Consider the following 26,321-nt stretch of genomic DNA (forward strand, 5'->3'; position numbering starts at 1 on the left):
TTCTTTGTAAGCTTTGATTCCTACTCAAGTAGAAAACAGTAAGTGTTGTAGTTTGGGGTTTTGCAAGGGGAAACAATACAATACAGGACACTTAATTGTAAGATTATTTTATGATAGTCACTCAAAGAGTCATATACAAAAAGAGTACAGGAAATCTGTCCACACACTAAAGATCAAAGAATCCAGCTGAGGGCCTGGATCCCTCAGTAGTGTCCTTCATGAGTCCAGCTGAAAACCTAGCTCATAACAATGACTCCCCCCATGAGTTTAACTGGAAGCCTTGAGCCCGTGACAATACCTCATGCGGGCCTGTTTCATGAACCTTCTGGGAAAGTCCAAAGGTCAGTAGTGGAAGCTAGAAAGCCTATGCCAGCAAGACACAGGATCTGTGCTAGCAGGCTGAGGGATCTGCACTAGAGCCAGGAAGCAACACTCAAAATAAAACAATAAAAACAAGAGCTATCCCAAAAGATACCACAGCCATCCTCACTGACAGTGAGGTCTCAAGCTCCTCTGATGATGAGTACAGCTGAGCTCCTATCAGGAAAGCCAGTGCAACAAAGCTTTTCCAGGAGACTGAGCAGTGTACCATATTTCTCTCTGGAACAATGATGCTTAAAATAAGGACCAGAGCTTCCCCAAAGTAAACTGTAGTCATTCTAAACTTCTGCCTCTTCAGTTCTGCCTCTTATCCTGCCAGCAGCAATTTTCAGGTGGACCTCCCACACCCAGCCCCACACTGGTTCAGTTCAACAGGATGTAACAAGTTGATCACCATTTATCAGTCGACCACAGTAATATTGAAGACCATGAAGTAAAGGAATAGAAGAATGTTGTATTAGAAGTTTTTGCTCTTTTCTTTCAGTTTTCTGGTTTGAGCTTGACTACTCTACAGAACTGGTAATAGACATACCATTTTTAAATGATACCTACTTTAAAGATGAAGGAAGTAAGATTGTAGCAAAATTTAAAAACCTATTTTAAAATTCTTACCTAACATTTTCCTGGTAAAATTAGAAGCAGAGTTCTTATCTGGTATCCATTCTATTCACTGCCCTACACTAAAAGAATAAAAGTTGGACTATGGATAAGTTATTAAAGAAAAGCTGTTATTTCTAACTTGTCCTGTTATCTTTTGCATGTTGTGTTTGCCACATAAAGATAATGCCACCAAGATTGCTTATAGAATGGAAGCCAGGAGCTTAGTTCTCTTTCCTGTTTTGCAAGATGGCAGGCAGAAAAGCTGAGAAGCCAGATACTAAAGAAACTCAAAGGCTGGTACCACTAGCATGATTAAAAAGGGTAATGTGAAGGCTAAAAAGTCAAGGAAGAGGCAGCCCCACTACAACCACCACCCTGTCCTGATTAGAGAAATTGGTAGATACTGCCAATTTGCTGTACATTCCAGAAAAGCTTTGTACAAGAAGTACTAAGTTGCTAAATCCAAGGATGAGAAGAAAGTTCTTGCTATTGTCACAAAACCAGTTGGTGATAAGAATAATGGTACCCAGGTGATTAAGCCTCACCAAATACCTAGATATTACCCTGCTGAAGGTGTGCTCCCAGAAGCTGTTGAGCTGTGGCATAAACTAAAACAAAACAAAACCAAAAAAAAAACAACTTCAGTTCGTACGTGATGACACTGGGAGCTAGCATCATTCTCAGGACCATCTTGATCATTCTCACTGGTTGCCACAGAGGCAAGAGAGTGGTTTTCCTAAAACACTGGCCAGTGGCTTGATACTCATGATTGCACTTCTTTATCTTAATCATGTTCCTCTGTATAGAACACACCAGAAGTTTGTCATTGCTACCTCCACAAAAATTTATAGAGCAATGTGAAAATCCCCAGACACCTCACTGATGCTTACTTCAAAAAGAAGCTGCAGAAGCCCAGACACCAAGAATGGTGATATCTTCAACACTGAGAAAGAAAAATGCCAGATTTCAGAGCAGTGCAAGGTTGATCAAAAAGCAGTGGACTCATAGATTTTACTAAATATCAAAGCTGTTCCCCAATACTATTATGGACTACTGGACTCTTTCAGAATATTTTGCTGAGTTTACACACCTATAATATTCAAATGATGGAACTAAACAAAAAAGGGGATACAGATGAATGTCCATTTTGTATCTGTGTATTCAAAATGGTTAGGATATATAGTTACATTCTCTTAATGAATAGAGGGATTTGTTCTAATAGTGTTTGTAAATAGGATATCGTGTCTGCCTCTTGTACAGCAAATAACCACGAGGAAAAGAGTATGCAATGTGTTAATTATTGAAACTGTCCTACCAATTTGATTTGAAACTGTCTCATTGCTATTTGTTTCTCAAGAAAATTATGGGGGAAAAAAAGAAAAGAAAAAGATACATTAAAAAAATAAAATAAAAAGCTGTTCCTCAACTCTCGGGCTACATGGGATCCATTTTTGTTCTGACAAATGGAATTTACTCTCACAATTGGTATTCTGAATTTCTTACTAAGAATCTAATTAAATAACTAGTACATTTTTTAAAAAATGCCACTAAAATAACCTGTACTGATAAGTATATGTCATTATTGTCAGTATCACTGTCTGTTGAGCAATTAATATTTGCTTAAATGGGTGGTGACCCTTTCACAAACATCAGTTATCTTATTAGGTGCCTACAGTAAGTAAAAAGGTAGGTGCCAATATATTAATAGAGACTATATTTCCACAACTTCATGAATAGTTTCAGTTTGAAGTATTTTGCTATTGTCACAAGTCAGAATAGACCAGAAAATCTAGTTTCATGGTATCCAAATCACAACCTATGTACTATTCTTCATATTGAGAAGCAACCCACGTCATCCTACTGAATCTTGGCTTGGGACATATGATCATTTTCTTTATTTACTTCATCTAGTAGTAAGCCATCCATCCTGTATTTGTCAGGAACACTGGTTATAGAATAGGATTGAACTAATTACTACTATAGGAAACCCATTCTACTTCTTTAGTGATCTCATCCAATAGTTTGAGTATCATTTATATGATACTTGACTCCCAAGTTTATATCTCCTTTTATCTGAACCCCAGACTTGAATATCCTATTGCTATTTAATCATGTCTACTTAGATGTGTAATACACATTACAAAATTAGTATGTCTGAAACTGAACAACTGAGGAGCCAGGGAGATAGCTTAGTAGAATAAGCACTTCCTTGGCAAGCGCAAGGACCTGAGTTCAATCCCTGGTTCTGCAAAAAAAAAAAAAAAAAAAAAAACTGAACAACTGATCTTAACCTATTCCGTCCAAATCTGCTCTTTCTGTAGTTTTCAATCCTCACTAAGTAGAAAATCTTTTCAATGGCTTAAGCCAAAAGCCTTGGAGTCATCCTGAAGTCCTCCCTTCACACCCATATTTTATAAGCAAATCCTGTTGGCTGCATACTTTCAAAATATATGTAAACTCAAATATTTCTCAATTATGTAATTCCACTATGCACCCTCATCTAACCTACCTCTGTTACTTGGATTATTACCTTAGTAGCCTCTTAAAATTATTTCATGCTTTCTTTTTTGCCTTTTCTTTTAATGATTCCTTTTAAAAAAAAATGTCATATCATGTCACTTCAAAAACTGGCCATGCTGGGGGCTTGTGGTTTAGCTCAGTTGTTTTTGGGCAAACTCAGTCAGGCACACGGGACCACAGTTCAACCCCCAGCTCCACAAGTCACACCAAACCCACCCTTAAGGCCATGCTTGGGCCAGCGATGTAGCTCAGCAGACTAAATCGCCTGCTTAGGGAAGCTTAGGCAAGCACAGGGACCATTGTTCAATCCCAGGCACCACGTGCCACGCCAGCCCCACCCTCAGGGTGGGCTGAGCTGGCCAGAGTCTGGGTGTAGTGGCACACACACTGGATGTAATCCCAACACTGGGGAGGCTAAAAGCAGGAAGATCACCATGAATCTGAGCTGTATAGTGAGACTCTGCAACAACCAAATACATTTTTTAAAAAGCAAAAACAAAAAACTAGCTGTGCTTTATATCTCAAAATAATAGCTAAAATCTTACAGTGACCCAATCAAATCCCTCTAGAGCTTTCTGTAGAAATTGACAAACTGATTCACAGATTTATACAAAAAAAGCAGTAGCACTAGAACAAGACAATTTTGGCAAAGAAAAAAGATGGAGGACTCAACATTACTGGAGTTCAAGACCTAATATAATCAAGACAGTGTGGTATTGGCAAACTAATGGACTGATAGTGATGGCACAGAATAAAGAAAAGATTAGGTACACACATGTGGGTCATTGGATCTTTAACAGAGGTGCAAAAGCAGTTCAATACAAAAAGGATGGTGTTTTCAACACATGATACCACAACAAATGGATGTTTATATGAAAAAAAAAAAGTTTAAACCCTTCACTTCATGCCTTGCATCTCAAGCAAAAATTAACTCAAAATGGGTCGGAGGTCTCAATGTAAAATCTGTAATTGTTTAAAATCTAATAGAAAATATAGGGAAAACCTCTCATAGCCTTTTGTAAAGTACAGATTTTTTTTTACTCTGACAACAAAGATACAACCCATAATGTAACAAAACTCTGAGACTTTGTCAAAATAAAGAACTCTAGGAGCAGGCCAGGGATATAGCCAAGTACAAAATCCTGATTTCAATTCCCAGTAACCCCCTCCCCCATCCTCACTAATCCTAGGTGCTGAGGATGAGGTTAGTGGTAGAGCACTTACTTAGCACAGACAGGATCCTGCATTTGATCCCACTATTGGAAAAATAAAAAAGAATTATGAACTTCTGGTTAAAATACACTGTTAAAAACTAAGGATTGCAGTCCAAAAATTAGACAGATAGATGGGCAAAAAAGATAGCCAATATTTTGGCCTAGTCCTTCAAGGTCAGTGAAGACTCAGGACATAAGAGAACTTTGACATCCTGTAACTAAGTGGTGTCCTAAATTTTCTGATCAAGGAGATTATGGGGCCACAGAAGAAAGTGATTGATGATGATGTATAGTGTGCATAAGGAGAGTCACTTAGAGAGAAAAAATTCACTCAGGCTCTCACGGAGAACAAATAGGTTAAGCAATGGCCATGACTCATCCAGATTGCTGACACTGACAAAAGATCCACAAGATACTGAACATGGTTCTAGAGTAAATCCTGAGGGGATTTGACTGACCTTATCGGATAGCAAAAGTTAGATTTTTAGTTATATAGGTCTTGCTTTAACTTGGTCTTAACCATCAGGCAGAAAAGTTTAACCACAAGGTATTAAAAAGTAAAGCTATATCAGTATGCTGAGCTGTAAGAGGCTCAAGTCAACAATTCCTGACATTGCCAGTTCTGCGGATAACCCACTACTATTATAGACTCCTGGACTATATTGGATTTCTTTGCTGAATTCATGCACGTACAATATATGAATGGCAATGGAATACCCATCTCTGACAAAAGTAAACAAAAAAGGAGAACATAAATGAAGGACCACTTAGTTGCGGGAAAAAATAAATATGTATATACAAGATAGTTAGGATAGATATACAGCTACTTTTTCTTAGTTCATTGAGAAGAAAGGTTGTACTAATATTGTTAAGATAAGATATCATGTCTGCATCTTGTCCTCTGAATAACTAATACAAAGACAGTAACATGCAATGTATTAATTACTGTAACTGTCCTAACCTGTTTTGAAACTATTTCATTGCTATTTTATCTTTTTTTCCGAGTTTTTTCTCATAATTTTATTGATAAATAGCAATGAGACAGTTTCAAATCAAATTGGTAGGACAGTTTCAATAATTAATACACTGCAAACATTCTTCCTAGTGGTTAATTGCTGTACAAGATGCGGACATGATATCCTATTTACAAACACCATTAGAACAATACGAGAATGTAACTATATATCTATCCTAACCACTTTGAATACACAGATACAAAATGGACATTCATCTGTATACCCTTTTTTTGTTAAGTTCCATTATTTGAATATTATAGGTGTGTAAACTCAGCAAAATATTCTAAAAGAGTCCAGTAGCCCATAATAGTATTGGGTCTTCCTCTTGACTGGCAATGTCAGAAATTGTTGACCTGAGTCCCCTACAGCTCAACATAACAGCATGGCTTTACTTCTTATATTTCATTTTTATACTTTTCTGCTGGATGGTTAAGACCAAGGTAAAGCAGGACCTATGCAACAAGAGTTGTAGCTTTTGGGTCTGAAAAGGTCAATGAAATCCCCTCAGGATTTATCCTGAGATCCTGTACCTCCGATTGTAGAACATCTGTCAGCGTCAGCCATGTGGATGAGTCACGGCCATTGCTTGGCCAGTGAGCTCTCTGTGAAAGCCTGAGAGAATGTTTTCTCTCCATGTGACTCTCCTTAGGCACACTCTACATCATCAGTCACTTTCTTCTTTGGCCCCATAATCTCCTTGATCAGAAAATTTGGGACACTACTGAGTTACATGACGTTACTTCAAAAGAAATTACCAACAAAGTGAAAAGGCAACCCACAAATTTAGAAAAAAATCATGACAAATAAGTACTCAGACAAAGGTCTGCTCTCTAGAATTTATAAAGAACTAAAAAACACTAGGGCCCCAAAATTTAAAGACCCAATTCAGAAATGGGCATCTGAGATGAACACACGCTTCTCAGAGGAAGAAATTAAAGAAGCAAATAAATATATGAAAAAATGATCCACATCACTAGCCATCTGCGAAATGCAAATTAAAACAACATTGAGATATCTCACCCCAGAAAGAATGGCTATCATAATGAAATCACCCAACAACAAATGTTGGAGAGGCTGTGGGGAAAAGGAACCCTTCTCCACTGCTGGTGGGAATGTAGACTGATGCAACCATTATGGAAATCAGTATGGAAACTCCTTAGAAAAGTTGGACTGGAAATCCCATTTAAACCAGCTAGTCCTCTACTGGGAATTTTCCCAGAGGATCTGAAAACATCATATCATAGTGATATATGTGTGCCTATGTTTATAGCAGCACAATTTGTGATAGCCAAATCTTGGAAACAACCAAGATGCCCATTTCCTCATTAAAATGAATTTTAAAAATACACTGTTGGTAAGTCATAGATAAAGATAAAATTAGGACATAAAGATCTCTCAAAACTTAATAATAAGGAAAGAATCCAAGTGGGTCAAAGTATATATCTCACCATTATTAGTTATTAGGGAAATCCCAATTAGAACAGTAATACTCTTTAGAATGTCCTTTAAAAGAAAAAGGGATAATATTGAGTACTGCAAAAATGAAGAGTAATCTACTTTGGAAAATAGTTTGATACTTTCTAACAAAGTTAAATGCATATGTACCATATGATCCTACAGACAGACTCCTAAATATTTACACCAGTGAAAGTTAACAGTAAAGTTTATGTTCACAAAAATGTATACAAAAAATGTTTTCAGCAGGTGATATCTGTAGCCACACAAAACTGAAAGGTATCTCTCAAATAGACAAGAGATAATCAAACTGTAGTGTATCTATATAATGGAATACTGCTCACCAATAAGGAACAAACTCTTGATGTATTTCACACAATGGTTGAATCTCAAGTTTCTTATGCCTATGAAGATAGTGTGTGTAAATTTGGGTGTGTGTATAAGTAGATTACTCTAGTCTTTGATTCTTACTGTAAGAGACTGATGTGTCAATTATTATGTTTTAAAAATGAAATTGTGTAGAAATAGTCTTTTATGGGTATCTGTTTTCACTTCTTAATTTCACTTCATAAAATGCCCCTATTTTTCATTCTTCAGATGAGAATGCTTTACATATGCGGATTTTTTAATTCAGAAAAGTCCAAAATCAGCTGTTTATTTTACCACAAACCTAAAACAATGCAAGTAAAGCATTGTATTTGTTGAACAAGACAAATTGATGTTTAACAGTAATGTTTACTATAACTTGTTGTGTGCGTGGTGATGTCCATTATGTTATTATTTTACGACAGTGTTTGTTTACATGAGGCCTTTGCTTTTAGCCAATATATTTGAAACTGAACTGCTGGCTTAGTTTTGTTCTTTTTACCAGTAAAACTGTTGAGTATTCAAATACCAAGGTTGCTGATTTAACTAATACCCTCATTGTTTTCTACATTGGTCCACTAGTATGGGATATTTGAGGTTTGTTTTCATTCTGAAGAAAAACCCTGGAGACTTATGTACATTGAGTATTAGATAATGGCTACACAATGAATTGAGTAATGAGCTACTGTTGTTTATTCTTCTGTAGTATAATTGGTTGAGCTCAGGTAATAATGTAACATCTGTTGTTATACTGTGCAGGGAAATGTCAAAATAGAAAAGTAGATAGGTGAATTAAAAAGAGCAGGAGGGGAGAAAAGGAAAGACTGAATTTCAAGTTCTGATTTAAAGTAGGTGTAGAGAAACATCTGCAGTGGTGATATATGCCACCAACACTCTTCTCTGTTGTTCACTGTGTTGCATATAGTGAAGATCAGGGCTAAGCACTGATTAATTGAGAGCTCACCATGTGTTAGTACTCTCTAAATGTTTTAAAAATATTACTGTATTATATAGTAAGATTTTGTAAAGAAGATGTTATTGATCCTATTTCTATTTTCTTTCTTTCTTTCTTTCTTTTTTTTTTTTTTTTTTTTTTTTTTTTTTTTTTTTTTTTTTTTTTTTTTGTAATTTAGGGAAGGGTCTACTGGGTGTTCAGGGTCTCATTGCTAGATCGGACTCATAGTGATTCTCCTACTTACAGCTTCCCAAGTGCTGGGATTACAGGCATGTGCCACCACGTGCAGTCTCAATCACCGTCTCACTGTGCCCTGGGGATGGCACAGCAGGCCCGGGGGTTGAACCCCTGGCCTCTGCACCTGCTTACAGGCGCATTAATCCATTGAGCTATTTGGCTGGCCCTTTTTGATCCTACTTCTTTTTATGAGAAAACTGAAAGTAGTGAGGACTGTCATTTACTGAAAGGCCAATATTTGAACCTATGTATGTTTTACCTCAAAGTCTGTGTTTTTAGCCATAACATTGCAGCTTAATTACCTTTTTTCAAACTTTGCTGTTAGAAGTCATGGTAGCAGTAGGCTTTGAGGAGAGGTAGCTTCCAGAAGAGGAATGTGCTTCTAGGATATATAACCAGGATGCTAGTTTTACAGATAATGTTGACTTTCTGAAACTTTAATCATGTTGCACACTTAAGATTTTAGCACTTTTTATTAGCTATGTTAAAAATTTTAAATGCATGCCTTTAAACAAAAAAATAAGATAAGACTTACTGCAATACTGATCCAAATTTTGTAAAATGTCTAAAAACTATACTGGATAAATAAATAAATAAATAAATAAATAAATAAATAAATAAATAAAAAAAACTATCCTGGTATAATAAGTAGCATTTAATTTCCATATCCACACATTCGTTCAGTTATTAATATAGTACAATGTTATTGAAATAGTTTAGTATTTAAAAATACTCAGCTGAAATTTATTGTGACTTAGAATTATTAACATTAGATAAACTTCCATTCATAGATAGATAGTATCAATCAAGAAAAAGGCAGAAACATGTCTGGTAAGCGTAAAATCCCAAGTTCAATTCCCAGTATCCAAAAAAAGGGCAAAAATGACTCTTAAGTTTCTATTTATCTGATCTTTGAACTCTCCAATGTTTATTCTCTCCATTTGTGGGTATCTGTTCTCCATACAAACAAATGAGAGTGTAGGATTGTTTGGGTAGCACAAACCCTTCCAGATCTGATAGTCTGTGTGCAACTTCTCTTAATTATAAGAAAAGGAATGCTTTACTAAAGCCATATAATTTGTAAGAAACTAGATTGAGAGCTTTCCTATATTTCGATTTTATAATTCCCATCCCTATAATCTCCTCTTAGGTCAGTGATATTGTTCAGTGCTTCCAGCAGAAAAATGACCTAAGAATTATAGCAGATGAGCTTTGTCTGTATGCTGTAGAAATTTTGAATGTTTTTTAAAAACACTTAAGTATTAGAACCACCAAATTATCCTGAGTGATATAAAAATTAATTTTATATATTCTTGCTAGCAAAGTTTTCCCATTTGTTATTTTAAATGTGTTACATTTTTATAAGTCAAAAATCAAAAAAGCATATTCAGAAAACTTTTATGGTGACATCTTCTGTTTCCCTACCTTCTTTACAGTCACATTTTATTCATTCCTTTGTATTTGTCTATGATTATTGATTTTCTCAAAAAAAAACAAAAATACAATTTATATACTGGTTAGCCAGTATATTTTCTTTTTTTTTTAACTCATTCCTTTATGCTTTTATAATTGTTTGATTGGAGATTTTTCCTTGCTTTTTCAGTTTAATTCTTAATTCACTTTTTGTTTTTGTTGTTGTTGTTTGTGTTTTGTTTTGTTTTTTGTTTTGTTTTTTGTTTGTTTGTTTGTTTTTTTCCAGAACTGGGGTTTGAACTCAGGCCCTTGCGCTTGCCAGGGAAGCGCTTATTCTACTGAGCCATCTCCCTGGCCCCTTTTAATTCACTTTTAATGTTTTTTATTTTTGTGATAGCATCATGCTGTGTTGTGTAGTCTCCTCTTAGACTCCTGGGCTCAAATAATTCTCTCACATCTCAGCCTCCTGAGTTCTTTCACTTTTAATAAAAACTTTACAGCAGTGAATTTTGTCTCAGCACTGTTTCAGATGAATCCTACAGATTCTTAACATGAAATATTTGAACATTTGTTTTTCCAGATATTCTTCAGTTTTGATTTATATTTCCTTTTTGGTCCAAAAGATACTTAAGAGAAAGTTTTTAAAAATGTTTTTCCCCCCAGTTGGAAGAACAACATCAACTTGGAAAATTTGCTCTTAAAGTTTAAAGAACTCAAATCCTAATTTCTCTCATAATACATTACTTGATTATAATAGTGTAGATTGGAGGTCATGTCTCTTTTTCTACTAATGATAAATTGAGAACACAGAAATGTTAAAGTAGCCAGAAGCACAGTGTAACTTGAAGCAGAAAATGCTAGTACCATGCTTACTTACTGAGAAACCTCTCAAATTGCTACAGGTTAAAAAATGTTTTTCTACATTTCTGCCATAAATTCCAACATAAACAAGTACCTCAGAGACCTTCTAACCTCTTTCAGGGGAATGTCATGAGGTTGAAGCAGTGTAATCTGTTGGATGAGAACTAGGAAAACCTAAGATGTTCAAACTTAACTCTAGCCATATGCTTTTTCCTATTCATCATACCTTTTTGGGTCTGTTTTCTTCTCTATAAAATGAAATGTCTGGTTCATGTCTTGGTCCAGAAGTCTATCATTCTGAGAGTTGCCCAAATCCAAACAGCAAAGTAATGAGAACACTAGAAATATGGCTGTAACTCCTGACTCCAGTAAACTTGATTTGAGTTTTTCTCCATTCTGTTTTTTGAAACTTTTATTGTAATGCAATGTATATAACAGAAATTTGCCATTTTAAGTGTATTATCAATTATTCCAATCCATTTTGTCTTTAACAAATTAGCCAATATTTTGTACTCATCAGGTTTGCTAATTGGTAAATATATTTTCTCAAATATAAACATATGTGTATATTTTGTGACTGCTTCTAATAGTCTGAATTCATACCTTAGAAAGAAAGCAATTGGGTAATTGATACATGTTTCCACAATCTCAAGAATCTGAGCTTTCAGTTTAAAAATGTTTATTTTGACTATACTTACTGATTTAATAATGTGGATCCTCAAGGTGGGATTCATTGTAAATTCTATTGAGCTAATATTTTAAAAAGAGAAAATACATGATTCTATAATTCAAGCATGAAGGTTTTTACTGAGTAGTACAAGACTGCAGTGTGTTCCTAGAAAGCAGCATCTTTTTTCAAGTCTCCATTTCTGCCACTTTCACAGTTCCATCTGTTTCATATTGTAACAGCTGGCTTTTGCTCCACTTAGGCCATCCGACTCTCCTTAGAGCAAGCCCTGCCTCCAGAGCCAAAGGATGAAAATGCTGAGCCTGTGAGCAAACTTCGGATCCGGACACCCAGTGGCGAGTTCCTGGAGCGGCGTTTCCTGGCTAGCAATAAGCTCCAGATTGTCTTTGACTTTGTAGCTTCCAAAGGATTTCCATGGGATGAGTTCAAGTTACTGAGCACCTTTCCTAGGAGAGATGTAAGTTTCCATCCCTATCTGAGGAAGTGTATCAATACAGAAGAAAATAAATAAAGCTAGAAAAAGTAACCTAAGAAAAGTCAAATGGTATAAGCTAGTACAAGGCATTAAGAAGTCCATTTTCGTTCTGCATAACCATTTTCACCTCAAGTTTAAAAAGTATAACTTCTTAGCTATCAGACCTGTTCCCAGGATTAGGTACTGGATTTTTCTTCCTTCTTTGTTGTCTGTTTCTTCCCCTAACCCATGTAGCATTCATCATGAGCTTTCCCTAAATATTAACTTTGTGTGCCAGAGTGTACCTGAAAATCATGTGTTTATCAGTCTAATATTTAGGTCAAGGCTACCAGTTAATTCATTAAGAATGAGTTATACTAAAAAGAGTATTTTGTGATTTGATAGTTATACCAGTCTAGGAAGTCAGGAGTGGAACTCTGTACTCTGTTGTATCTGTCTGTTCAGCAAGATGTGATAGTTAACTGACAACTGTGGATCTACCTATCAGATTAGTAAAGCACACTTAAGGGGGTCTGTGTGAGCCAAGGTCCTTGACCTTATGGTCTGTATATATGGTCTCTGACCCCCATCTCTCTTTTATTTTGGTGGTGGGGGTGCCATGTAGCATTCATCATGAATTGAACTCAGGACCCTATACTTGCCAGGTAGGCACTTATGCCGCTGAGCTATCTCCCCAGCCCCTGGCCCCTTCTTTCTGGTACTTTTCTCCCTGCTGTGCTTCCCAGCTGCCACAAAGTAAGTGGTTTTACTCCATGCTCTTGTGTTGTGATGTTCTGCTGTGGAGCCAGCCAGCTGTACAGTACACTTCTGAGACTGTGGGGCAGAGAAACCCCCTCCTCTAAGTTGTACATTGTTTAGAGAAACAATGTGATATTTTTTAAGCTTGTGTGCCTGATTTATTTCATTTAACATTATGGACTCAAGATGCATCCATTTTCCTACAAATAAGTTAAGTCTCCTTCTTTATGGCAAAGTAGTGCTCCATGGTGAGTAAATATTCCTTTTTCTTTATCCATTCATCTGTTGATGGACAAATAGGCCACATCTAAGATATAGTTGTTATGAATTATGCTACTATAAACATGAGTATGCATGTATATCTGTAATATGATGTCTTGCTGGTTACTTTTAACCAGATATATATATATCAAGAATTGAGGACTGGGGAGATGGCTCAGTGGAATAAGCGCTTCCTGGGCAAGTGCAAGGGCCTGAGTTCCATTCCCAGTTCCGCAAAAAAAAAAAAAAAAAGAATTGAGAGTAAAAAGCAGAGCCAAAATATATGAAAAACAAATTTTGGCCTAAAAAGAAACACACATAAACTTGGGAGGTGTGATTGCTGAAGGGATTAGTGCCATTAAAAAAAAAAAAAATCTACTTTGAACAGGCTAAGTATAAAAATAAAAATGTCTTAAGGACAGCTTGGGAATCCAAAAGACCCTACCCATCACTGGATGAAAGGAGCAAAGTATAAATCTTTTTTCTTTGAGAAGAGAGCCCCTGGATCCTGTACACAAGAAGGACTGCCTAGGGAATTGATTCCTTGGGATCCACTTGTCATACTCAGCCATCCACATTTATAATCCCATGGAAAAGTTCCTGGAATTCTAATAAATTAACTCCAATCTACTACTTCAATGCACAGTAAGAATAAGAGACTAAAACATATTTGTAGTTGTGGGGAGCTGAGGGGTCCAGCCAATACAATGGCTAGCCCAAAGGCCTCAACCCATAGCTCAGGCCAAGTTTTATTAATCTGTGAAGAACGGAATAGCACAAGGATGACTGACTGTGAGAGTGGTGGGAAGTACGTGAACCTTACCATGAACTGAGCTAAATCACATCTGCAGTATGCAGAGAGAAAGAGATGCACAAAGAGTAACCTGTATAACACATTTTGAGGCCTGTCTAATGTTATGGAGGTGATGCTTCAGCTTTGATGTGTAATTTTTTATGCCCTGAGATATCACAGCCTCTTATCTCTTATCACACATACTTGGGAGTTACAACTGGAGCAACAGTGACCTGTGGCCTTGCTTCAAAGACTACACGTAAGCATCGTGCTAGACCCATTTGTATTGCTTCAAGCAGTTGAGGGGATAAATACAAAACAGCCAATTCAGAGAAATAGGGCCAGGTTTAGTCAAAATGGAGATGATTGCTCTTCTTTCAAGGAGAGTCATCCAGGTAGTCCTCCACACAGGTCCTGTATTCAATGGCTGTTACAGCCATGGTCCAGGTGCGCCAGGCTGCTGCTTTAGCTGGCAGCAGAATTTGACATTTCTACAAAATGCTGGTTGCTTAGGCACATGGAATGCAATAGTTGTGGGGTCATGGAAGCTTCCACTCAGATGATGGAGGAAGGCCTCAGAGGCCAGGCAGTGTGTAAAGCTGTGAGATTGAAGCTAAAGATGAAAGAGAGATGCCAGAAGGTTGCAGATGGCAAGAATGTAGAACATCTGCCCAAAAAAAAGCCACAGGTTACAAGCAGAGCAAGCCTAAAAAAGCCATGTGGGCTATAGCAACAAGGCCATAGAGGTGAAGCCACAAAGGCCTTGGCAGCTCACACCTTATCACCCTGAAGTTACAGAATTTACTATTTGCCCTGATAGGTTCCAGTCTGTCTTTGTTCCAATTCTTTTCTATCTATCTCCCTGTTCCTCCCTTTTTGGAATGAGAATGCTTATGCTGTTCCATTGAATCTAGGGATTGAGTAAGCAGATGTTTAAATCTCACAAGGGTTCATAGCTAAGAGTTTGCCATGAGGCTCAGAGGAGACTTTGTCTTGGACTTTGAGGCACTGCTAAAACAACAGTTGGTACTTTGGAAAGGGAGCTTGTTGTTTTTGGTTATGCTTTATGTTAGGTTGACTTTATGTTAGTTACTTTATGTTAGGTTGACTTAAGAACTTGCTATTGTTTTTATTTGGAAATTAACTATAGTTTAAGGAAATGTGTTTGGGCTGACAAGGGGTGAAATGTGAATTAAGCTCAATTGGTAACTTGGTTAGCTTGGGAGCTGCCTAGGAGATTAATAAAGGCCACATCTGGGTTGCCTAGGTAGGTCATGGAAACTTGACACTGGGGACTATTTATGGTCCCTGGCCCGTTCTTTTCTGTGATCTGCCTGTATATCATGAAGTAAGCAACTGTGCTGCTCCCCTTCCGTTATGATGTTCTGCCTTGGGACCAGCCAGACATGCACTAAACATATGAAGCTGTGAGCCAATGAACTCCTTTACATTGTATGTATGAGGTATTTTGTCACAGCAACAGGAAAACTGACTAATGCATGAGGTATTTGATAATCTCTTATAATATTCTGGGAAAAGTAGAAAGATGAAAATCTACAGCTACATAAATTCATTACTGAATAACTGATTGTGTCTGAAAAGTGTTCACTGAATACTGTCTCCCTGGAGGCAACAATGAATGGAGTAATTCTCTTACTACTTTCCATGTTTCTTGGCAACATAACTGAAGACTTTATCAGATTTAAGTGTTGGTGAGAGAAATGGCGCAGTGGAAAACGCTTCTCTGGCAAGCACAGCTCAAGGGCCTGAGTTCAATCCCCAGTTCTGCCAAAAAAAAAAAAAAAAAAAAAGTACAGATCTAAGTGTTATGAGACATAAGAGTCAAGAAAACCTTAAATTACTGAAACTAGACAAAACGAAGTTGCAAAATTTTACAGAAATATGTAGACAGTTGCTTTAGTAGACAGTATGGTTGATTAAGCTAAATATACATTAATAATGTGTTAATGGATGCCCCCTCCAAAAAAAGAGCTGACTGCATTGTTAGGTATAAGCCCAACAAGAGGGGGGAAAATGATCCTGTTCAGCTCCCCATCTAGATAAAGGAGGTCTGGAAGAGTCGTTAGGCTTCAGGATGAAACAGGAAGCCCATAAAAGCAGGAACATGTATAGAGCAGACATAAAAGGAATGAGAAAGAATTAGAAAGTATGTCATGTGAGGAATGTATCCTCCAGAGAAGTAAAGGTCACGGGAGACATGATTATTGCCCTCAACTACTGCAAGACTTGCCATGTAAGAAAAGTGTTCTGATTTGGCGAGGCTGCAGGGATGAAACTTAGATCAGTGAATTCAAAGTTACAGCCTGAAGTTTGACCTAATGTAAGAAGCATTTATTAAGTACAGAATATCCTTTATTGTGACACAGTAATTTTCCTGTCTTTAGAGATGAGAAGCACTACTCTTTTTAGCAGTACGGATGTGAATGGCGTGGTATTCCTTCCTGTTGTTCCTGCTTTATTTGGCCTCAGATAAGCTCAACCCTAAGATACATGGTAAATCATAATATTCAGTGGTTCCATTACATCTAAATCTAGTTAGCAAAATTTGTAGTTAGCAAAACTATCATACCCAAACCAAGAATTTAGTTAAGGTTTATCAAGTCCAAGTTACTCACATTAGTTGTCCTATTTTCAGAATAGGTAAAAACCAATGGTGTATTTTAGCTCTGTCACCCAGCCACAGATCCCTTCACCTCAGAATGAGGATCCTGTTATTTATCTCTAAGCCCAGGATACCATATGGACCTCGTAAGTCCTCACTAATACTTCTTTCACAGGCCCTGCCTGTTCTTCCAAGCTCTTCCCCTTTATTCATATAAAAAACACACAAACATGCACAAAGGAACACATGCATGTACATGCTCTTACCACACAGCCAGGTGAAACTCTCCTAAGTTCTGTCACTGAAATCGAAGTTGGAATGTTTAGAAAACAACCACTATGAAAGTTTTCAAAGTCATCCTGCTTCTCCTGCTTAGTGTGTTATTTTGTTTCTCTCACCTTGGAGAACTTATAGAATGTAGGGAGATAAATTAATCCTTTCTGATCCTTGGCTATAAGTCACTTCCTTTCTGTGCCTCATCTGTTCAAATGGCTAAGCTTGTTGCATCAACTTGATTGGCTCTTTGAGCAGCCACCTAGAATATTGATGGTACACACTTCTGGGTATGTCTGGAGTGGTCATGGAGGTGTGACCTTGAATAAGACATGTGGCCTCTTCTCACCTACTGGACACTGTTCCACTGCTCTGCTTCCCAACATCTATGAGCTAAGCATCTTCATTCTATTACATCCTTTCGGTTTCTACTTTGTAATGAGCCAGCCATGGACTGAATCATCAGAAACTATGAGCCAAATTAAGCCACTCATCCTTTAAGTAGTAAGTACTAGTTAAAATAGTGCCTAAGGACTTCCCTGTAAAAATAAAACTTTGTGTTTTATTTTCAAATATTTTTAAATGTATTGACAGCAGTAGAAGGAGGTTTGTTTGTGCATTTGGTTAGTTGGTTGGTCTTTGGTTTTGACTATTTTTCATTTCAGTATTAACATCATCTTATAGGGTAAATATGCAGACTAAAAAGTTGCTTCTTTTTTTTTTTTTAAGTTGCTCTTGACAGGAAGTCAAGGAACTGACTTGAAATGCAGAAGATTGTTAGGCCTGCTACCTTTCTGCTTTGAGCTGTATTAACTATAAAGTTTCAGGCTTTCACTGCAGGCTTTTGTATCATTATGAACTGACCCTATGCAGAGAGCCTATCACTTAGCCTAAGAGAAAATTTACTCCTGATTTAGCTGTCACTCACTCTGTGATTTACACCATTGAAGAAAGCAGTTTGATCTGATTTACAGTCTTTGCTTCCAAGCTCTTTCACTGCTGAGCCCATTTGTACCTCAGTCCCCATTCCAAGATCAATTTAAATCAAATTTATCCCAGTTCTTCAAAGAAAAAGTAAATTCAGAGGTTTGCTCCTATATAGAAACCAAGAGCTTCTAAAACCTATCATAGATCCATTTTATGGTCCTTATTCAACATAAACCAATGTATCATAGGGTGGTTGCTGCAGAATCCCACTCTCATCACTTTGTCTCTTGCATAAAACTTTTTAGTATCCCCTAATACTTAAGGTAATTATAGACCTCTTAGAATGTTTTGAAAACTCTTTACAATCCAGCATATTCCTACCTATCCCACCACACATCCTGTTTCTTGTTGGTTACTTCCATCAGCAAGAGATAAGATCTTGATTACTCCCTAGCCACTGAAGGCACAAAATCTCTAACGCCTATATATAAAAGTATATCTTACATATGTTTTTTTTTCTTCCTTGAACATCCAACTTCCACATTATTCTGGCATGTTTGAACCTCTTTTAATGCCCAGCTCAAATGTCAACCTCTCTGTGAAGCCCTCCCTCGTCTCCCCAGCTTCCTACCTATTCCTGTCTCAGCATTTGTCCAGTCATTCTGTAATGATATACAATGGCAGTCTGCATCATGTTAACATCTCGTTCTCCTGCAGTTCCCACCATGATGCCTGATATATAATCATTCAGTAACTGTTGTCAAATGTTAATGACCTTAGTCTCCCTTAAATCTTTAGTTCCATATTGAACAAGAAAGGTTCTTCCAAACCAGAACAGATGCCTTAGGCCCACCCAGATTCCAGGCCTAAAGTCAGAAAGCCCACCCAGGACTCTTTAGGCTTCCTAGAGCCAGAGGTAGGGTGAGAGTTAATGGCCCTTCATCCTTCTCTGAATGCTCTTTCAAGTTGAATAACTAGTGTTTTTGCAAGGCTATTCTGTAACAGCCATCTGTGTCTGTAAGGATTAGGATCTAATTTGTAAAAGTCATCTTAAATTACAGCCCAGCTAAAGACTGTTAAAAAGCACATCTTAAGACCTTGCCTCTTTAATAACAAATAATATAAGACTTAACTCTAGGAGTCTTATTGTGTCTTCAGTCTTTTTTTCCACTAAGCAGAGACTGGTTTCTCACCAGAGGAACTATTAAACATTATTCAATGCCTCCCGCCCCCACAACCAAAACAATACTTCATGTTAAGATTTCCCAGCTGTCCAACTATTTACTAACTGTCTGCTGATTATTATACTTAACTGAACCAAGCAATGTGGGATAACCAGGAGAGCAGCAGGCATAGACTTTCCCCAGAAACATGAATTGTTAATTCGGCTAGGAGCTTTATTTGTTTAGAGATGGTTTTTTCCATTTTTTTAACAGCAGATAATTGAGAGAAGTGTTTACTTCTAGAGGATAAGTCATTAAGCCCTATCTCTTACATTTTATAGCCCTTGTACACATCAGTGACCCATTCTCCTTACCTAGTTTTATTACCCTGGCAGTGAGTTTTAAAAGCTGAGTAGTAACACTGACCGCACCACCAGTCACCTTAGTTCATCTCGGGACTATAGTGGCCCAAACAGCTGTCTTTCATGCCACTTGGTGTGACATTATCCTTACCTACTAATCTTCTCTTCCATCATTTCTTTATCTTCTTTCTTTTTCTCCTCCTTTTCCTACCCTTCTACTTCTTTCAAATCCTATTTTACAGTTTTTGTCTTACCTGTTTCTTCCTAGTCTTGCCTCATTTCTTTATCCCACAACTCTTCCTCTTCCTGTTTTTCTTCTTTTGCCTACTCTCATGTGTATTGGAGGAATTCCACCTGTAAATGCAAAGTAAATTCTTTCCATGTGTAACAGAGGAAGATAGGGGTCTGGCAGGTAAACTCATAGACCAGAGAGACAGCTATCAAAAGACAAAGATATAGTGTGGGAGTGAAGCCCAAAAGTATAGTGCTTGCCTAGCATGTATAAGGCCCTAGATTCAAGCACCAACAACTGAAAACAAACAAAAAATTACAACAGATTTAGTACTGTATCCAATTACTTTTTTTAATGAGTTATTTTATATTAGTAACAATACTTGTTTTAGCATATTTTTTAAATGTATCAGTTATTTAATTAGGTTCTCAGTAAGAAATTTAGAATGCTATTAGGATAAATTCCATTTGTCAGAGCAAAAACAGATTGTAGGTCATCCTAGAGCTCAGGAACATCTTTGATTTTTGCTAAAATCTGTGAGTCCACTGCTTTCTGATCCACGGTGCGCTGCTGTGAAATCTGGTATCTGTCTTTCTTGGTGTCAAAGATCTCACCCTCCTGGTGTCTGGGTTTCCACAGCTGCTGCTTTTTCTTGAAGTAAGCATCAGTGAGGTGTTTGGAGATTTTCACTTTGCTGATACCAATTTTTGTAGAGGTGGCAATGACAAATTTCTAGTGTATTCTTCATAGAGGAACATAATTAAGGCTAAGAGGCCCGGTCATAAGTAGCAAGCCACTGGCCAACTTCTTCAGGAAGACCACTCTCTTGCCTTTGTGACACCCAGTGAGGATGATCAAGATGGTGCTGGGAGTGATGCTAGCTTGAAGTTTCCTCACACGCTGATGGAGGGGTTTCTTGCTATGGCTCAAGAGCTTTCTGGGCACATCCTCAGTAGGGTAGTATCTAGGCATTTTTTGAAGCTTAGCCACCTGGCTACTGCCATTCTTGTCCCCGCCGACCAGTTTTGTGATCATAGCATGAACTTCCTCCTTTTTCTTCTCAACCTTTGATTTAGCAGCTGTGTACTTTCTCTTGTACAAAGCCTTTCTGGAATACATAGCAGATAGGGAGTATCTACAAATTCCTCTAACCAGCACAGGATTTCAGCTGCAGTGGGGCTGCCCCTTCTTGGTCTTTTTTTGCCATCACATTACCCTTTTTACCAGTACCACTGGCAGCAGCCTTCTTGGCTTCAGGTTTTTTCTCTTTAGTGTCTGGCTTATCAGTTTTTTCGCCTGCCATCTTGCAAGATGGAGAAGAGCTCTTTTGATATATTTATACATGCATATACCATACTTTGATTATCTTTATCTCCATTACCCCTCACAGTACAGGAATCTCAAATAGGTGCCTATTTAAAATGTGGTGTATAAGGGATCATTAATCTGCTTATCTGAACCTGGAGCAGAACTGGAGTCTTGCCTTTTGAAGGGGATCCTCAGATCCTCCAGAGGTTCAAAGGAAAAGTTTACTTCTTTTGGGTGTTCTTTTCCTCAGACAGTTCAAGTGGGACTTGCTTTATCCTAAAAGATGAAAGCTCCCCTTATTGCCTCTCTTTTCAGCCTTGTGATTTCTTGAAGAGACTTTAGGCATGTCTCTTTGGTCACCTGGAAGTAAATGACAACAAAATATCTAGAAAGATAGAAAGCCTCCAATTTTATTAGTAAATCTCTTCTTAGTAAAGGGGTAGGACTCTGTATGACAATTCAAAACTCATGATTGAACATTGAATTTCTAGTTGACATGTCAGAGGAGATCTAAAGAAGTTCCAACTGCCCTTGATACCAATTATGGCTATGTATCTAGAGGAGAATTTTTCAAAGAAGGAAGTTAAAATAGGATATGCTGTCTTTGTATCTATAAGGAGATAAATTTGTTTCCCTTGATATCATATGAAGTTCATCATAGGAGATGGAGATGTCCATGGACACAGGCACTGAGGATTGCTTGGGGCCCTGTCAGTCCTTTTCATTAAAGCAAGAAGTAAGGGTTTTGGCTAGCGTGGCCAGGGCCCCTCTTCAGGGAGCAGGGGCAGTCAATCTTCCACTGCCATGAGACAAGCACATTAATCACCTAACACAGCGGTTAAGGCAGTGGCTTCGTATAGTCACATGCCCAATGTCTAGTTTCCTTGCATTGAAAGCAAGAATTCTTTTCTTGACTGGCTTTGAATATCCCCCTGGTACTACTTGGTTGTACAAACATTGCCAAATTGGACAGCTATAATTATGACATTTTTTTTTTCTCAGCCCTGCTTTAGCTCCCAGTTGTTCAACACAGAGAAGACCATGTCCAGCAATTGAGTCATAAGGGTCTAGGATACAACAAGTGGTCAAGACAAATTGGACATCTCCCCACAAGAAATCAAAAGCAGTGGTCAAAGTTTGGATTGTACCTGCAAATCTACTCGGATCTTTTAAAAATTGGCCTAACAATTCTTTACATTGTTGGATGTCTGCCACTAACAAAGGAACCTGGACTTGAGTAGTCCCCACCACACCTGAGATCTCTCTTAGGGGCAGGATAAAATATGAGTTGGAAGAGTAAGAAATTCCATTTTGAGTATGTCCTCCAGGGCTAAAAGCTGTCTGAGGAGCATGAGGATGGGTCTGATCTAGCCTCTGGTAGAGCTTGAGTTACTTAAAGAGGAGGAGGCTGAGAAGCCCTCCCAGTACAGTTGTTTTCATTAAACAAGTAGGAGAGACCCATATCCTCCTGAGAGACAAGAGGCATTTGAAATGGGATTATCACCAATATCAATATCTTTTTCCTACTTGGGCTTTCCAGAGATTAAAGGGCCATAAACTTACCTGAACACAAGGGATCTCACACCACCTTTCTTGGCTTTTGCAGAAAAATATTTAACTGAAGAATAGTTATTGTAATTTAAGCCACCATTTTATACCCATCTCTTGCCATTTCCTAGTTCATTCTGAACCCAAGCAATAGATGGTAAGCTGTTAAAGACAAGGGTGGGGCCCATATTGAGGGAGGCAGAAACAAAGAGAAACAGGGAGACCAAGTGGGGCAGGATGGAGGACAATAGGTCTGGGTTCCTTCAGAGCATTCTCTACTGAAGGATATAGGTCTGTAGAATCCCCAAAGCATCCTCCAAGAGACTTAGCTGGCAGCCAGATGTCTCTGGAGAAGCCCACAGCATCAGTGCTTTGTTATATAAATATTTGTTTGTTTGTTTCTCCTTAGAACTCTGTACCTGTGATCCACTATGACTTCTTTTTCTTTTTTAATTTTTATGTTTTTGGTACCAAGGATCAAACTCAGGATCTTACTCTTGCCAGGCAGACACTTAATTCACTAAGCTATCTCCCCAGCCCTCCACTATGACCTCTTAAGGTTCAAATTGTTCTCAGTTTTCACAGAGCCAGCCTAATGGCAAGATTTCTGGTATCTGAAGATGTTTCCCATGGCACATTGTGGGGCCTATGGGGGAGAGAGACTAGGTTTAGAGTCCTTCAGATGGCATCTCCCACAAATGGATACAGACCCATTGAGTTCTAGGAACATCCTCTGTGAGGCTCAGTTGCACTACCAGATGTCTCCATAAAGAAGCAGCACTAGTGCCTTTTCCTTAGACCTCTCCATAGCCTGTGATCCACCACAGCTCATTGAAGACTAGTGTAGAGCCCCCTAGGGCTTTAGCCACTTGAGAAAGAGTATCCCACCCATTTATCCAGATAATAAAATTTTAGCAATTACTTCATTTAAGGCAGTGAAGTAGAAACCTCTTGTTTAACATTTAAGAGAAAAAAAAAACTTTGAAAACCTCTAAATATAGCCTTTCTGGGCCGGCCAAATAGCTCAGTGGATTAAAGTAGCTGCTTAGGCAGACACAGGGGTCGAAGGTTTGATCCCCGGCCTGCTTGTGCTGTTTGATCCCTGACTTGCCATGCCATCCCCCCTGCCCCCGGGGCACACTGAGACAGGTGATTGAGACTGGGCATGGTGGCGCGTGCCTATAATCCCAGCTCTTGGGAGGATGAACACAGTCAGATCACTATGAATCCAGTCTACATAGTGAGACCCTTACTAAAATACAAAAACAAAATAATAAATAAATATAATTTTTCTTATATGTTGAGTCCAGCTTCACTTTTGCATACTCAGAGTCTGTTGAGTAGACCTTCACTGGCTGTTCCCTTTGTTCTTCTCAGTTCCAAGTTTCTAAATTACCACAGTTTCTGTTAGAATAGGGAGGGAATCTAACCCAGTTCAGAAGAGAAGGGTGGAGTCCTATATATTCCCTCAAAGTGAAGGCTTTAGCCCTTATATAAGGATGGGATATCCTCTCCATGAGGTCAGCTAAAAAAAAAAAAAAAAGAAAACGGCAGACAAACATAGCTAAATCGTTTGGCTGATGCACAGGTTGAGCCAAAAATGGTTACTAAGTTTGGCAGAACCAGATGACTAACCCAAAGGATGAACCAGAATGGCTGCCAAATATGGTGGAAATGTACACTGGGATAGCTCCCTGAGCTCTTATGAAACAGGGCCCTGAGAAAGCAACTCACTAGGGATACCCACAGATAAAAGGCATTCTAGGCAAAAAGGACTGATGAGACTTGGAGCACAAAAAGGGACAAGCTGAGGTAGGTTGCTACTTAAGTTACCAACAACTGTTTTGTTTGTTTGTTTGCACTACCAGGGACTGAACTCAGGACCCTGCACTTGCCAGGCAAGTGCTTATTTTCCTGAGCTATCTCCCTGGCCCTAAAAGAGTTTCTTACTGAACAAAGTTATCAAGGAGAAGAAAAACATGGAAACAAAAGCATACTAAACTGTAGTGCATGCACATGGAACCTGTATGGTTTGTAAAAAGCCTTCTTGGGCCCAGCAAAGACTATGAACAAGTCCACAACTGAGCCAGGGGCACATCCCCTGGAAGCCCCTCACACTGAGTAACCAAAACCAAATGGGAAAACGCAGAGGCTGCAGGATGCCCTCCATTCTATGGTGAGACACACTATGGAACTGTTCTGGAAAAATGAGAAAACTCCCCGTGTCCCCAGTTTCCACTAATTTTCCCACTGTCTAGTTAACTCCATCTCCCTGGTAACTAATAATGGGGTGGAGGTTGAGTTTTCTGACAGATGAAAGCCTGAGTAGGAGAGAAAGGACAGGAGGAGGGAGAGAAAAAGAAAGGGGGGAAAGGGAAGGGGAGAGAGAGAGGGCACTGGTGGGTTTTGACAAGGTCTATGGAGGCTAAACAAATACAATAAATCTATGAGTGGATTCTAGATCCACTCAAAATTAATCACAGGATGAAAGAACAAGAAAATCAGTATTAGAAACCATCTTGTAAATGCAATAAATTGCAACAGCAGGCATCAGTATTTTTAAATATTTTGTACTTCAAAAGTTTTCATATGTCTCTCATATTGCAGTGGAACTGATTTCAATGTATATTCAACTGAGTGATTTTTTTTTTTAAGCAACAAAGTCAGGAGGACAAAACTTGGTGGCATTGACCTACCTATATTTTAATTTCTTTATCTTCACAGTAGACCAAAATAAAGCATCTAGTCATTGAAATATAAATACATGTTAAAGTTACTACTGCTGTGATTGCTCGATTTCCTTTGAGTATTTTGTATTATTTTTTGAGATTTTCTAGTATCCCAAAATGATCATGATTGTGAGAACAGAAATGATCATCATAAAGAGAACCCAAGTGATATACTTGGTCGCAGCATCAATTCTGCCTCTAAACATCTGTTGTTTTCTTCTCTTTGTGCCAACTTCCCAAGTTTTCATATCCCATATTAGATTTATGGTTCTAATTGATCTTCCTGCCTCCTTCTAGTCTAACCCACCCTACCCCACCCTCATGCACCCTCTCCACAGTCTCTTGTTATTTTTCTGAAATATAAATTGATGGTATCTCTGTATTGCTTAAAAGCCTCTGGGGTTCTAATGGCCTACAAGAAAAAAAATTCAAAATCCTTCCCAAGACATCCAGAACTCAGCACAATTTCATACCATCTCTTTTCCTATGTAGTTACCCTCACTCCTTCTTATTACTCCCCCACCATGTGCATCCCACCTTTAAGCCATAGTAATCTTCTGACTAAAAGAAACCAAGATATCTCTATCTCTCTCTCTCTCTCTCTCTCTCTCTCTCTCTCTCTCTCTCTCATGTAAAATATGTTTACAGTTAAGTAACTACTCTTCTGTCCACATTGGAAGGAAGCACAACAGGTGGTATTAGTACCATTCAGCAGCTCAGATGGGGAACAATAGATTTGAAATAAAATTACTTTCCTGAGAGCGTAATTTCAGTTAATGACCTTTCATGATGGCACTCCAGATTCTCTCCTTTCTTTTTGTTTTGCATTTTTAAATTTTTTTTTTCCAGTACCGGGGATTGAATTCAGGACCCTGTGCTTGCCAGGCAAGCACTTATTCTACTGAGCTATCTCCCTGGACCTTAAAACTAATTTTTTAACAGATACCTAAAACAAAAAATACTTATTGTCTATTTTCTATGTATAGTTTCCATACATGTATGTATACAGCGTATAATGTTTAAAATTGGCTTAAACGTATTTATATTCTCAAACATTTGGTGTTTCTGTATGGTGGAAACTTTAGTGTTTTGAGATAGAATCTAAAATGTCAGTCTGGGGCTGGTGAGATGGCTCAGTGGTCTAAAGCACCTACTTAGAACAAGCTTAACAAAGCACAGGGAC

General features: G+C 38.1%; 1 protein-coding gene across 1 annotated transcript in view; it reads left to right on the top strand.

Moving 5' to 3' along the window:
- Positions 1-26,321, top strand: part of Faf1 (Fas associated factor 1) — a 424,408-nt gene that overhangs the window by 365,906 nt on the left and 32,181 nt on the right. Inside the window, exon 18 of the mRNA XM_004639141.1 lies at positions 11,948-12,163. Coding sequence (XP_004639198.1) covers positions 11,948-12,163 — 216 coding nt within the window. The remainder of the gene's footprint in view (positions 1-11,947; positions 12,164-26,321) is intronic.

The sequence above is a fragment of the Octodon degus genome, unplaced genomic scaffold (genome assembly GCF_000260255.1).
Source record: "Octodon degus isolate 3935 unplaced genomic scaffold, OctDeg1.0 scaffold00107, whole genome shotgun sequence".
NCBI classification, from domain to species: Eukaryota; Metazoa; Chordata; class Mammalia; order Rodentia; family Octodontidae; genus Octodon; species Octodon degus.